Below are 15,868 nucleotides of genomic sequence, written 5' to 3'. Positions count from 1 at the left end.
TCAACAACCACCATTAGCAACATTGTCAACACCAGGCGCAGTACCACCACCACAAACTACCACCACCAGTCCCACTACCAGCATACTTGTGCCTTATGCTGATCTTCTCACACTCCTTTTTTATAACTCAATATGCTCTTTTCCTCCTTACTCTCCATCCTTATGCCTCATACTACTCTCCTCCACACTCACGATCCTTCTGCCACACATTGATCTTCTCCTCCTCCCTCTCCATCTTTGTGCCTCACACTGCTCTTCTTCTCAAAACTCTGTCCTTCTGCATCACACTGCTCTTCAAGTTTCCTACCATCTCCCTCACACTGCTTCTACACCTATCTACTTCTTTATGCCTAATGCTGATCTACTCACTTTCCTTCCTTCTACCTCACACTACTCTTCAACTCCTCACCCTCCTTTCATGACCCTCATGCTACTCTTCTCCTCTCTCCTTCCTTATGTCTCATACTGCTCTCCACACTCTCCTTCCTTCTAGCTCATGCTAATCTCCTCCTCACTTTCTTCCTTCTCCCTCATACTGCTCTCCACACTCCCCTTTCTTCTGCCTCATGCTACTCTCCTCCTCACTTTACTTCATTGTCCCTCATGCTGTTCGACGACTCCTCATTCCCCTTCCCAAATCTTAAACACTGCTCTTCTCCTCCTAACGCTATTCTTTAAACTGCTACACAGCTAACAATTACAATACAAACAACATACATCCACAACATATCACATACATACACTCAATAACACATATCTAAAATGCAATACCATTAGCAAATCAAATCGCTCTAACATAAACAAATGCAAGACCTATTGCATTTCCAATGCTTGTTAGAAAGTAGTTCACAGACTTTAATTAAAACATCCAGAGTAACAACTCACTTAAGCTGGCCAGTCCTCATGGGAGGTTACAACAGGAGGAAAGGCGGTACTAAGGAGGGACTACTAAGCCTATTCACCAATCAATAGACATCATTTTCAAAGGACAGTAGCAGGAGCCAATCGAAAAAGTGGGTGTTTTTTTGAAGCCCGTATCTAGATACTACATGTCTCTTCGAGACAGCGCATGCTGTTCATGCACTGCCTAGGCGAGACCTAAAAAAGAAAGGCAAGGAATTTAACAAATGTCTAACAAAAAGCAAAGACTAAATCCTTGAGCCCAAGCCATCTGGCGCCAAGCCTCCCCTTTCTGGGGTAATCAAGTGCAATTTGAAACTGCATGCGCTGCCTAGGTGAGACCTAAAAAACAAAGGCAAGGACTTTAACAAGTGTCTAACAACAAGTGAAGACTACATCCTTGAGCCCAAGCCATCTGGTGCCAAGCCTCCTCTTGGGGTACTCGAGTGCTTTTTTAAACATCAGTCAATCAATCCTTTGCATGCTCGAAGACTGTGCAATGTGGGGGTATATACGCAGGGAGAACTCATAGGACCTGACCTCAAGCAAGTCCTGAAGGCTGTGCGCAGCTGAGGTCATTTGATGACAGGGGATAGGACAAATGACCTGGCAACAGGCGAGGCCCGCACCAAAATGTCCACAGCTCGCGGCAAAGGCTCTGTGCTACAGTTGTTGACTGACAGTGGAGGGTTCTGTGGAGTGACTGGCTTCAATGCATGGTTGAAGGTGGTGCACCTCGGAGGGGTATGCAGATGGCAGTGGGTTCTCCAACCAGTCCCTGCTGATCATGGCCGAAGGTCATGCACAGGGAGGGATAATTGACAGTGAGTGTAGGGCATTGGGTCAGGCTGCCAAACCCCTCCTGTGCCTGGCCAAAGGTGTGCACTGCAGGGGTTGTCTGATGGCGAAGGTGTGGGCGATGGGCCTGGACCGGCCAGGCCTCGCATCCGGCCTTGCTGTGCACTACCTAATCCATGACATGAGGGGTTTGGCCCCTTGCAGCAGGTTGGATGTATGTTGATATAGGGGTAGTTTAGATGAAATTATGGACTCTTATGAGACCTGCCCCTATGTTTGTTATCGTGGTTCCTTAATCCGGTACTGAGGTTCAGTGGAGAAATATATGGTTTTGCAGAGGAAATGGAAAAATACACATTTGAGAAAATGGGCAACAAAGTTGGGAATATCAAAAGAAAAATAGGTAGAAATGTAAACCATGACATGCTTAGCATAATCTCTTCATACATGTATTAGTAAGTTTATTATTATGTTTTGTCTCCAAAACCACACATTTCTCAAATTCATCCACCAACCCATTATATATTCGGTCAAAGCATTTTGAGGTCCCTGGGGCCTTGGCTCAATTTTAGTAATTTTAAATATAGCAGAATACTCATAGGAGTGTCAACCTGTCCATCCCACCCTTTCTTCATCGAAGCAGCGGTGTCTGTTTTGGCGTTTGAGAGAGTGTATGATTTTTGCAGTGAAGTCATGGGGGACCATGACTATTACATTGGTTCTGTTTGCGGCTATTTATGATGCTTTGGACTCATATCTGCCTTTTTCCTATCAGGTGCAAAATGTGAGGCGAACACGTTCGATGGCGAACGATGTTTATACGGAGCCCTCAGTGACGCCATTCGGAGGCTACTTAAGGAGTATAAGCAGATCACTGCCAAGTGCATGCAGAGAGATTACTATGATGACTTCCTTCAGAGGTGAGGGGATATTGCAAGTACAGTATGGAAGCAGCAGCACTGTCCAGTTATGCATAACATACAAGTAGAGTGTATTTCGTAGCTGCCAAGGCAGTGGTCTTGAGGACAAATACCTCTTATGTGTGAAATCTAAATTTAATAATGCTAGATTATAGATTTAAATTTGAGATTCTTTCAGGGAAAGTTGTTCCAGGTTATAATAGAGAGTACATTGTTATAATTGTTTTAGTATAGTTGCTAACATTCATAATCTAGTTTCCGAAAGGCAGAGAGGATTGCAAATGTATATTATTGAGGGAAGCAAAGCAGTTCAAGTAGAAAGTGTCAGCTCCTTGTACTGCTTGTTTCCTGCCGGGTATCTCAGTGCAATCTAGAAATATTCCCACCACTTACAAAGAGCCATTGATCGGTTTTCACTCCGCTGCCGTATGACACTGTGGAAGCAAAAGGTGGAAATTGATTGTGTGACATTTATTTCAAATACAACATTTCTCACCCCTTAGGGAATTACTCTACCTTTATGATATTTACTTAAGTAGAAGATGTGGACACATTTCCACTGAAGGCTGCAAATATTTACATATACAGGGAACACATCTCTTCAAAAACTATAGCTAGAGCATTTTCTCAGGAAAACATTTTCTGCCAAAAATGTTCTCCCAAAACCTTTTTGCTAGCATTTTCACCCGGTATGAAGTTTTGAGAGCATGCCAAATTACACAATGTTTGCAAAGTTATTCATCTCTGCAAAATTACGCAGGTAAATTTAAATTTCCAACATCTTCTCAGACATTGACCTGCATTTCTTTTCTAAAAACCTTTTTACCCTATGTTGCTCCTTTGTCATAATGAATAATACTGGTCCTTTTAGAAATACAGTTGAAGTGGGTCCTAGTCCCTGTACCACTTAGCGATGCTAGCGTGAAGCTGTCGTTCCCGATACCGGAGGATGTGCCCAAAATGGGAGCTATTGTTTTTGTACTACATTCTCTAAGAAAGTCAATATCAAATTTAGAATATAACCTATCACTTTGATCAGGCCAATCTAAAGATAATTACCTGCATCATAAGGATGTGGAAGAACAAGTCTAGATATCATTATCTTAAATTTAAATCGCAGACATACATTTTCAGCACTCTAGCAGGCAATGTTTACAATCATTTATGGACCACATCCCACATTTGTAGTGCAGAATAGTGGGTGGGCCAGTGAAGTAGAAGGATACAATCCAGAAGTGCGAAGAATTAAGAGGTGCCTTTAGTGAGACTGCATCAGATATTGCAGCCAGCTAGTACTTTGATTTTTTTAGGGTTCCGAAAAGAGTGAGACGTAGTTGTCCTATCCCATGAGACCAAAGAGGCTGTGAGAAAGATCTGTGATTAAAAATAACTCTGGCAGTAGAGTTGAATGGTATTTTCGTGGTTTTCAGGCTTTTCTATGGTGATTTTTGCCTGGTAGATCTTTTTCTCTCCAAGGAACAAGTTCATTAGGCCTCATTAAAGGGATACCTATGGCTGCATTGGCAATTGGTGCAGATATGGGATTCCGTGGGGTATGGTAGGTATATTTTGGGCTACCCTGTCATTTGCTGGTCTAGGCTCAGTATTTCTAAAGGATTTATCTGTTAAATAAAAAGGACAACTTTAGTTGTAAATGGCTGGCTTTCCTCTTCTTTTGTTATCTCTTGTCATTCCAAGCTGGGTTGTTCTACACCTCCACCCATTCTTTGCCCTGTGTTTTCTTTTTTTGTTGCAATTTCACAACTCACAGTTGCCCTTTTTCAAGTGGGTGACTTTAAGTTGGAAATTGGAAACGCACTAAGGGGTTTGTGGTGACAGACTTTGGTATGGTCTCTGGATACAGGATAAAAGGACCCAGTTTCAAATGATGAAATAAAATTGTTCCGTACCAGCTTTGATCCATTATAAAACATGCATTCAAAGTCGAGTGGTTCGATTAACAGCAAGCTTGTCATCAAGTGTAAATACTATATTTAGTTTTGGCAATTTGAATTTCTTTTTAAGGGACGACAGCACTAGATGTCCAGCGGCCCTTTGACAGTTATATGGAGTATGTATGAGCTTGGTCACGAGAGCATACGCACACATGGCAAAGTTTGGGGTGGGTGGTAGCAATATAGAGTTGAGACTTGAGTGAGAAAGTGCCACAGTAGCAGCTGTCCATTGGCACAGTGAATATGCTTTTGTAAAATCACAGAAACTTGGATCGTACAGATAGAAAACAAATACTAAGTTTTGTAACTAACAATGATCCAAAGTATTGGTGGAGTGGTGAGAATGTGACCCAATTACAAGTGGAAATGGATTTACTAAATTAATATAAAAAAAATCAATAAAAAAGGTTTGAAAAAGAGGTCTAATTCATGCACATCCCACGATTCTACAAAAATGTCCCATATCTTCTTACAAAATCTTTTCTTCAAAAACTGGATTTAATCTTCTCTTATATGTGGGGGGGAACGTCCTACAGAAAGAGGAAGATGTTAGCCCAGTCGAACATTATTGGTCGCCTATCTCTCCACGGACCTCAAATTCATTATTAGACCACAGTGTTCTAACATATGCAACTCTTCCTGATGGTAAAACTGCTACTCACAACCTAATTAATCCCTTTAAGACTTAGGGCTTTGCAACTCTCCACGGAGGATGTGTTTGCTGGTTTTCTCGCCTTTCATTGATAGGTGAAGTTAGAAGCAAAACAATACCATTCGTTTACAACCTCTGAATAGCAGTGTAGAATACATAATTTTCCCACTTGTTTTCCCTGTTCGAATCTAATTTTATTAGTGATGATTTCAGACAACTTCTCAGACATACCCAAGTACAGAGATTGATCCAGATTGAGATTAGAAAGAAGATAATTTCCCTGTCAACCCTACCTTTCTGGAGGTCTTTAAAATATTGGATTCTTTTGTCCTAATCAGTAGTAGTGCCTTTTCATTCTGCCAAAATTTGATGGGAAGCACAAAATGAAGTCATAGACTACTATATGTAGCTTTAAGTGTTGTCAATACCTGTGACACTTAAACTGTATCAATATTTTCTATTGTATGAATTTTTAGTTTATCACAAAGTAAATTGAGTATATGTTTGTTGGAAGAGTGAAAATATCGTAAGTGTAGCTTAATGGATGCAGATCTTCTGTTTATGTTTGTTGCCTTTCAGTGGCAATTGGAAAGAAGTTGCTGAAGTAATTTATGCAATTGCAGATTTGAAATCTCATGTAAACCATTGTTTGAAAATTCTGAAGTTGGATTGATGGATGGATTGAGCTACATTAATGTGAAATACATTTCCCAACAATTCCTGATAGCGAGTCATAGGCTCCCTAGCGCTCTGAAGTTGTGTGGGCATTTATATACTTAAGGGATCGGGAACTCGGGCATCTTATTTAGGAGATCGAGAAGCTGAGTAAAGGGTTATTTAGTGATCCTTAGAATCTGGGGGTAAATTAGTCCTGTGTAGGTGATGGTTCATTCTTATTGCTTCTAGTTCAGGTCTGTAATGTTACTCCTTTCTCTTCCAATGTAAATTTCTCTTTCGGGCTGTAGGAATGTTCTTGAGCTGTATGGACAGCTGTGCCATCCTTCCCATTTGTTCAACTTTTGGACTGACCCTAGTGGACTCTGCATCTGTGAGCCCACTGGAAATATTTCATGTTTTTATACTGATCCAGCAGTAGGATGCAATGCTCTGATAGATGAGGTGTTGCCAAATTGTACTTGCATCCTTAGTGTGGGCTCAAAGACTATATATAGGGTGATTGATACTTGCTTCTACTAGGCTCTAGTTAGAGGCAAAGGCTGTTTTACATGTCATCTACCTACCCACCTGGTGTAAAATCTGTTCACTCCACGGCTATATGTGTGGTATTTAGTGTCCGATGTGTGGTGCATGTTGCGTATGTGTATAATGTGTGCTATGTTAATCATGTCCTTGTTGAGGATATGGTCTATGCAATAGAAAGTGAAGGTTCAGATTCATGGTGCCTTAAGGGACATGCAAAAAAGAGAGCGAGAGGAATGTTAACTTACTGGGTGTCCTCCATGCCACTCCAGCAGTGGCTCCACCGCTATGGCAGAGGAGCGTTGCTCCCGCCCCCCAGTCAGCACCCTCAAAAACATGAAAAATAAAAGGATAATAAAACAGGTTTAAAACTCGTTTTATTATGGTTTTCTTTTTCTTCTTGTGACTGTGTGCCGAGTGTTGGGGGCGGTGTTAGGGGGGCTGACAGTACTGGTGGGGGAGGGTGGGCACTGCTATCAGTGCGCATGACGATTTGGCCGGGCGTCTCACTGAAGCTCTCACCAACACGAGCTGCGTTGCTGGGTTGGAGAGAGCATGCATAGGCTCCCAGTCTGTCTAGGAGCACAAATTCACAGTGCTCAGGCCACTCCTGAAGCTTCTCTTATGCATGAGAGTAGCTTCAGGATTGGCTGCAGGGCAGTCTGGGAGCCTGTGCCTGTGAAAAGAGAAGCAGAAGAGCACAACGCTGGAGGGCGGTAGGTAAGTTCTTTTTTATTGTTTTATTTTTCTCCATTGTTACTTACCCCATCCAGCCCCTCTCCTTAAAAACCTCCCTCCCCCAGTCTCCTTTCCCTGACACAAGCCGCTTCTGTGCAACTCCATCTATCCTGATTTTAACCTGCCCAAAACAAATGCATCATCTGAAGGTCAAACACCTGGTTGAACAATTGAAGAGAAGTGAAGATTTCGTGGGAACCTGCCTGACCCGTTGTGGAACTAACAGTAAATGCTAAAATATTCCTAGGACCAGTAGTTCCCCTTTTAGAACACTGACTTTGAAGTCCATTCGGAGCAGTAAACACTCTGCCTCTGGGCTGCGCCAATCCGCCTCTCTCCAATGCCATGACTGCTTCTGACACCATTAGCTAGACACTGGAACATTTAAATTAAAAACTCAATTATTACCCACAATAAGCATTATTGTTAGTTGGAAGTTCCAGTTCACATCAGTATGGTAGAGTTTAGGGTTTTATAGCCTTAATGCACTTTTTTTAGCAACCCAGAGAGAAACCCTTCATGCTTGCACCCAGTGTCTGCTTAGAGCCTAGAGCAAAAGCTGTAATATCATACTTGATATATTTGTAACATTCTGCCTATCACTTCAGTTAAGTGAGAAACATTGTAATACGTTGAGAGAGACATTGTAGTAATTAAAGAACCTAGGGCCAGATGTAGGTGGCTAAATACCGGTCGATAACCCCGAAATTCGGTAGATTTCAGGGTTACCGACCGGTATTTAGCCATTCCTAACGTAGGTGATGATTCGGTAAATACCGAATCGATATTTACCGAATCTGTACTTACCGATTCGGTAAATGCAATCTAGAAAGCACATAAGAGTGCTTATGTGCTTTAATAATTCGTTAATTACCACCAACTTTAAGTTGGTAATTAACGAATTCCTTTAAAAATTCACTTTTGAATTTTTTTTTAAGTGCCACGTGGCACACTTCCATGCCCTTAGGGCATGTATGTGCATCACATGTGCACACAGGCACATTTCAGGGGTGCAACAGGGTGTCCTTTGGACACCCTGGCACCCTTGAAATACCTCCCGGTATTACCGATTCGGTAATACCGAATCGCTAATACAGAATGGCTTTACATTCATTCCTATGGGCCTCCAAGCCCATAGGAATGAATGGGTAGGTATTCCTTATTACCGAATCGGTATTACCGATTCGGTAATAAGGAGTATTAAGGAATCAGAATTTTTTACCGATTCATTAGCTACATAAGAAATACCGATTTCTTAATACCGAATCGGTAAAATTCGGTTTTATGAATTCGGTATTTATGGATTATCTACATCTGGCCCCTAGATCCAAAGGTTTCTGAAGACAAATACGCACTTCCAATCTTCTCCTTTAGGCACCTCAACTTTATTTAATTTGCAGAACCATGTAATTGCTATTTAAAGTGTTTGGGAATGTATTATTTGGTTTGTTTTCTTGATCTTTGTTTTTCCTTTATTGAAATGAAGACATCTTTTTTTAAAACCAGTAGACCTAACTAGACATTGACTTAATCATTTGTAGTTTCTGTTTCTTCCGGTTTGACATCTAAGCCTACTGTCAAGTCTTTGAAAATACTCTGCTTTCCATGTGGAGCTAATATGAGCAGTCAAGTGTATAATTCAGTAATTTCGGTATCGTACAGAAGATCAGTAATAGGAGGGACACAAGTGGTAAATGACTGCTCCCCACTCCCCCTCCCCCATATATATGCCACTGTGTAACCACTGACTGCTCTAGAACTCAAAGAAATGTCATCATAGATCTTGGGCTTTTTCTCAGAACTGCCACTGATTGCCCAGACAAATTGTATAACATTGTCTTACAGTTGCACGTACATTCAGCCACATGACTGTGGACATGGTTATAAAAAGTGTATCGACAGCTATTTTCCTATTGATATATGACCCTGATTTGGGGCATGTGTTGATACTCCTAAAGTTCTCCAACCTGCCTCCTGAGAAGGTGAAGGAAATGGTAGAAAACCTCTTTGATAGTACAACCCCCATCGTGGCCTCAACAGACAGGTTATTACCGGTGTATGATGAAGTCACTTCCAGTGAAGGCTTTTGTATGTTTAAACCAGCCTCTCCAATGCCTTGGCTATCCACAGGCTGACCCTCGGAACGATGAAGATCTAGAGTTTTGTGTGGTTTTTATCTTTTTTTCAAATTGTCCCATTGGACATCATTAGACAGCAATGGCCTTCTAGTGGCAAAAGATCCAGTGCTGCCCTTTTGGTGGGACGTGTCGGGATTCTCACATAGACCAAGGACGGAAAAGTGATGAGCGTGGCTTAGCAGGAAGTACTGTTGGGCCTAGAAAGCCTCATGCCTATGTGCGGCTTTCCCAAAAGCTCTAGATCCCAAGTCACACTCCGGTGGATTACCGCAAAGAATTTCCTTAGAGCACTTTTTGGTGCAAAGTCTTATTCCACCTCAGAGTGGTACCTGCTGTCCTCAGCTGATGTCACTTCCTAGAGGATCAGAATTTGGAGTACCCTATGCTGTGATGTTGGGAGTTGACTGTAATCTACATTAGCAATCACGATCTAGGGCCACGATGCTAATACGCGCAGTTTCCTTCATACCCTCCCCTTCGACATTACATACATCACTGACATCACTGATTACAGCTTAGTCAAACTGTATCCTGGTACAAAAGAAGTTTGCTGCATGAGCCGAATTATGGATTTAAAGAACACTTGGTAAATTAATCCACTTGCAATCTTTCCTAACAGCAATGTTTGTGGTTTGTCTTCAAACATTCAATCAGCAGACTCCATATGTTTTCAAAGCATAATAAGGGGTCTATGTGAGCATTCCTAGATACTTGAACCATTGTCTTTTTGTGGTTTATCGTCATGGAGGAACCTTTCATCTGGTCGAAGATCAAAACCTGCTGTTTAACTAAGTGTTTGCCACCAGTTTCCTCATACTTAGGTCAGAAATTTGCATAAATCCTTGCTTGGATAAATGATCAGCCACAGACCAGAAACAAATGTATATAGAGGGTGGGGTCCCATTTCATTTAACAGCGGTGGATTTGTAAATCTGTAATAAATGTAAAATGGGGTCAGGGAGGGGCGCTTCTTTTTATGACCAGGCAATGGTTTTCTCATTGCCTTCAAAGTAAGGAAATTGCACCTCGGCATAAGGAAAGTTACTAAATTGGGAGAAGCAATGCTTGGCACAGTCCTGGCCTGAACGGTGGGCATATTTGCAGCCGCAAGATGTCTTTCCCTTTACAAATGTACTTGGACCTCCTTCCCTAGAACTTCCTGTGTGGTAGATGTATAAGCTACAGACTTTAATTATTCACATACATTAGTTGAACTAGTATTGCATCTCTACAGAGTGCTGTGAGCTACGCTTTTGAGATCATATAGTGCAGCTAGTCAGCACCTATGTTTTCCAAATATTTGTGGTGTTGGCAATCATTGAAGTGATGACCGCAAAGACTTGCTTAATATCATTTGGCAGATATGTTGCTGTTGTGATGAATAGTGTGTGAATGGTTAGGTGGGTGGCAGCATTGCTCACATAGCATCTTTGTATGTTGTGTTCAGCTACATCTAGCACAAGGTGTACTGTGCAGTTTCATGCTGATAGATGCATCTCAGGATGTCATAAATAGCCCTGCGTCAGAAAATCTTTCACGTTATTAACAGACAGTTGTCATTGGCATTGCCATTGGCTGACCCCACCTGGTGAATTTGAGTAGAACATTTATACCACCAAATGGTTGTTTGCAACCACCTCCTCGTCTCTTTTCTCGTCCCAAGGCAGCAGATCTTGTGTATGCCCGGAATCTTGGCTTGGATTTATGTCAGTGAGTATGGCGTCACATAGTGCAGTACTGTGTGGGCCTAAATGGTCTTATGCACCACCGCAGCTGTGTATAATAGTTGCAGTTCACATGCATATGTCTGCCTGCTTGTTTGAACATACATTCCAACATTTCAACTCATATTTCATTGTTCCTGCAACATGTGCACCAGCAAGTGCTGTTTGATGTTATTTTCCGAGCTGCCACATATTGTTGTAGTCTTCAGTCTGACACTATTCAGCATTCGCTATTTACCCAAAGAAGTTACTCTATGAATTTCATCAGAGAAGTTGGCATACTCTGGCATTGTATGCCAGTTGTGAATTGAGAGTGCCAGTGTTGGTGATTGCCAAAATATGTTTGGTAGGTAATGCAACATGTGTGCAATCTGGTGCAGCAATCACATGTGCAACATGTTCCAAATGTAGAGAGCTGCTATGCCACAGCTTGCCTATTCTCCACGGTGACTAGCGGAGTAATTGCATGGGAGTGGACACCTGGTATGTGAGCTTATCCTCCTATTCACTCATGTCCAGAATCACATGTGGTGCGAAGGGATAGCTCCACATTTCACCTTCACTAGTCTAAGCAAAAGTCATCATCTTTCGCACTTTTTTACCACCTGATCAAGAGAACCCATACAAAGAATGCTTGTTTCAGACTGTATGACAAAATCTGTAATGAACGTTAATTGAAGGAAGTGAGAGTGGCAAAATGTGCAACAAACTATGGAAAGCCCACCAAGAATGACAGAGCACAGTTTGGTGGCTGAAAAGTAAAAAATAAAAAGAATTAGAGCATGGAATACTTCTATATACTATACTAGTTTGAAAATGTAAGTATGCTGCTAAATAATCGAGCAACTGAACACCCAAGAAACATGTATGAAGTTTAGGAATTTGTCCCTGAACGATTTGAAGGGACAATTGTACTTATGAGGATAGTAATCTATACAATTTCATTTTTTCCTGCTCTTTTAATAGAACTTATTGTCTCCTTTCTAGGTTGCTTGAACAGGGTTACCAGAGTGACATTGGCTTCATCGTACACGATGAAACTTTCTGTGCCCATCGTTGCATCCTCAGTGCACGCAGTGCTTACTTTGCTGAAATGTTTGACACCAAATGGAAAGGAAAAAACCTTGTAGCACTAAAGCACCCCCTGGTAAGATGTGTGAGACTGGGCCTTTAGCAGGTTAGCCACTTGTGTGTTGGCAATGGTAAGAGTGGAGAGCCTTTCTGAAGCAATGTTAGCTCATGTAGCTCTAATCATGAAAGCAGAACACCTGCAACACCCCGATGGTAAATTGCCAAATTAGGAACTTATGATATCAAACAGATCTTACAAAATAAGTGAGGCGAAGTAATGGGTTTTTTGTATAACATAAATTGTGTTTAAATCACTTTGTATACCATATTTGTCATAGCTAGTAACACCTCTCCTCTCCTTTCCATTGTTATTGTTTTGGTTCCGGCCTTCAGATTATCTAGTATGTGCGAAAAGGCTTAGGCCTGTCCCTTCATGAGTGAAGTCTTGGACCTGTCCTGATCCAGGAGGGGTGCAGCAAACATTTGCTTATTTCTTTGGCATGTTGAGCGGTGGTGCAGTATACTATGTTTAGTGAATGAGTAGTTGCGCCCAGACCTTTTTCTTTTATCTGTGTCACTTGCGTTAGGCCTACTGGTTTACTCTTGTAAAGTTCTGCATCTGTGCACTAACCCAGATCCTAGTGCAAGCATTGCAAGTGTAAGTTTTGCGTGTTTGTGTGTCTATGTGGCCTAAGTAGAACATGCCTTGTGTAAATGAGTGAAACAACGTAATAGAGGCCTGAAGGTTCCATTGTTGACGCCCCAGGCCTGTTCCTGTGCACAATACAGAGGTAAGATTGTTTTCCCAGACATTGGAAGTGCATTGCTGACTTCCCGGGAGCTGGTAGGAGGTGACCTAGACACTGAAGCGGGGAAAGAGGAGACAGTGCGTCTTTAGAAATTTGATATGTCCCTTAACTGGGAGGAGCTCTTCTCGAGGTCTACCTTTTGGTAGATGGTGGGGAGGAAGGGTGGGACTGCAGAGTCTGTTGTTTTGAGTGACAGTCCTTTAGGTGAGGTCAGCCTGTTGTCTCTTTCCTGATTGCTGTTCAATGTGGCTTTTGATACCCAGGTGCAACATTTTGCGCCTCTGTTTTGAGTTCTCCAGATGGAGACTACCATGCTGTGAGGAACATCCCTCTCTAAGAAGTCTGTGTCTGGAAAACAGCTTGGAGAAAACATTTGAAAGAAGAACCACCCCAAACTGGTTCTAAAAGTGCAGACTGAGAATCCACATCCCCTATATGCTCTCACTGTACACTTATTGTTCCACTTCCAAGTTCTGGTTGCCCTAGGAAGGGAGTGCTCTACAGAGTACCAATAGGAATGCACCAGAGCTGGTGTCTGGCTGACAGTCAGCTTCTTAAAAGTCAGACAACATCACCTGGAGTCTTGCCTGGAAGGAGGAAGCTGTTCCTCTGACCCAAAGCATGTGGAAGCCAACCTGCCTGCTGAGAGAGGAAAGGATCCTGCTAACCCTCTAGTAGATGTAACTGAGCGGTCTTATGAAAATGACTTGGGGGCTGGGGATGGAGATTATGAAGAATTCATCCTTGCAACTCCATCCTAAGTGTAACAACTGGTTCCCATCGTCAGATCATTCTAGGGTCTGGCAACCTCTGTCTTCTAAGGATCACATGAAATCGAACTGAAACAAGAAATCCATCCAGTATTGAATGGAACGGTGGTGGGCTCATTACAGAATGGAGTATCAAGGCTCTCTTGAGCCATCCACTCTGGCCAGAAGGTAAAGCGTCAAGAGGTGGCCAGAAACAAGAACACCGTCTAGTATCGAAGGGAACGTTGGTGGGCGCATGACAGAATGCAGTGCCAAGTCTTTCTTTTGTCTTCTCCGTGGCCAGCATGTAAGACGTCAAGATGGAGAGAGGGCAGGGGCCCCTGGTAATTCAGTGGCACAAAAGGAGTCCAGAGTATGTTTCTTCTAATGACTGCTCCAGGCCTCGGAGTGATCTTGAGAGAGTCATTTATTGTGACTGTTAAATATTTATTACTAGTAATGAAGATTCCTGTGATTGAAAACTAGTATACACTAGTTACACTTTTCTAGTTTTAATTCAAGACTTAATCTATGAACGATCGAGTGCTGGAAAGCAAATATCACTTTCTAAGTGTAAATGTGATCCTTGCTCTTTTTATGAAACTTTTTATTACTTGCACATTTGAAAAGTCTTTTGTCCTTTAGAGGTAAGGAGCTTAGTACACTTCCACCTCATTGGCTGCAGTGCAGGCCTAACACAGAGATGAATGGGCCACATAGTACTACAGTTAATGGTGATGGGGAGAACACATCTGTGCTATTTGCTCTAGCTTTGTGATAGAATGGTGGAGGAATTTTGATTGGTTGGATTCTCTTTCCGATTTAGCAGGTTCTCCAAAAGCATGAGATTGTTCTGATCCCACTCTACTCTAAATCAGGCCCTATGTGTTTTTAGGTTCTCAGCCTAATGGCATGCAGTAGATGAAGCATTTGAATCTGAAATATACCAATGCTGGAAAAGGGTAGTGACAGGCATGTGACCTTTCTGCATACAAAGTAGGTTTACCTTTTATATTAGTATATAATATAAAGGATTGAAATAAAAAACATGAATGTTTTACCACAGCTCACAAATTTGTGAAGTGCTAATTAACAATAACGTCCATTTTGTATCTTTACGTAAATAAACATATTCATTTGAATAAGAAGCTACCTACAACTTTCCATAGTGTACGTTACTTTATTCCTCGTGTGCACCCAGCATGCAGTATACTCCACTCTGCCCCTGAGATGTTCACCTTCTTAACCCATCTCTGCCCCACATCAGAACACAAAACAACTTTATGCTATACACAATCTAAAACTTTCTTTGCCTGTGCTTCTTGTTTCTGTGTCATCAGTAGACACCATAGTATACATTTCATTTGAAAAAGTGTAAATGCAAGGTTTTGAAACCACAATTCTGATATTTACTGTTTTCTCACTTGACCTCCAAAAAATTCCCTGTTCCCAGGGATATAGTTACGTTGCGGTCACTTCAGAATTGTGTTAATCCCACTTGCATATTGTGGGGTGGGTGGATGGGAGTCAAATATAACCACAGATTTACAGCAGAAAATGGAAATGGAAATTTAGAAAGACCATAGAAGTAAAAGGGCAAGGAGAAGAAAGAACAGGACTAACCGAGGAAGGGAAGAGAAGGAGGGGGGGGAGATTTGACTCTTTCTGAGGGAGCACATCCCTCCCTCTCATCTCACCCTTGATAAAACCGTCTGTCTTCGCAGTCCCATGAGAGTAGATTGCCACAAGGCAATAATATATAAAGGCAAACCCAAGACTGCCGTGACTGTAGCTGTGCCAATGGTTGGACACCATCAACCTACTCCTGACGAGTGTTGAACCTTGTCTTCTTGAGGCTCCTCCATGTTCATGCTGGCTTTAGCAGAACTGCTGTAAATATTATTGAGCATTTGCAGCACTCCTCTCTGCAGAGTACTTTTTCACAGGAGCCTGTATTAAGTGTGATGGAGATAGCTGCACTACTACCCTGCTGAAAGTCTGGAGAACCCTTGGGTTCTGAGGAACCCTGACTGGGTAACACTGATATAGGAGGTACCAGCTTAATTTAGCTATTTCATCCACCCATGGTGTCAGCTAGGATAAAACCTGTTAGTGTTCTTGGTTTACTGCGTTTAATCGTTAAATGGGGAACCTTTCAATTTTAGATACATTTTACCACTGCATGGAAAATCTGTTTTTCACAGTTACCTTCAG

The 15,868-nt window shown here is 42.0% G+C and overlaps 1 protein-coding gene across 1 annotated transcript in view; it reads left to right on the top strand.

The window, feature by feature from the left end:
• Positions 1–15,868, top strand: part of ABTB1 (ankyrin repeat and BTB domain containing 1) — a 190,151-nt gene that overhangs the window by 44,357 nt on the left and 129,926 nt on the right. The window contains exons 4-5 of the mRNA XM_085624404.1: positions 2,474–2,618; positions 12,013–12,172. Of these exons, the coding sequence (XP_085480530.1) occupies positions 2,474–2,618; positions 12,013–12,172 (305 nt within the window). The remainder of the gene's footprint in view (positions 1–2,473; positions 2,619–12,012; positions 12,173–15,868) is intronic.

Source organism: Triturus cristatus, chromosome 9 (genome assembly GCF_964204655.1).
Source record: "Triturus cristatus chromosome 9, aTriCri1.1, whole genome shotgun sequence".
Taxonomy (NCBI): Eukaryota; Metazoa; Chordata; class Amphibia; order Caudata; family Salamandridae; genus Triturus; species Triturus cristatus.
The sequence above is the reverse complement of the archived record's forward strand: the minus strand, read 5'-3'. Positions and strand labels throughout refer to the sequence as shown.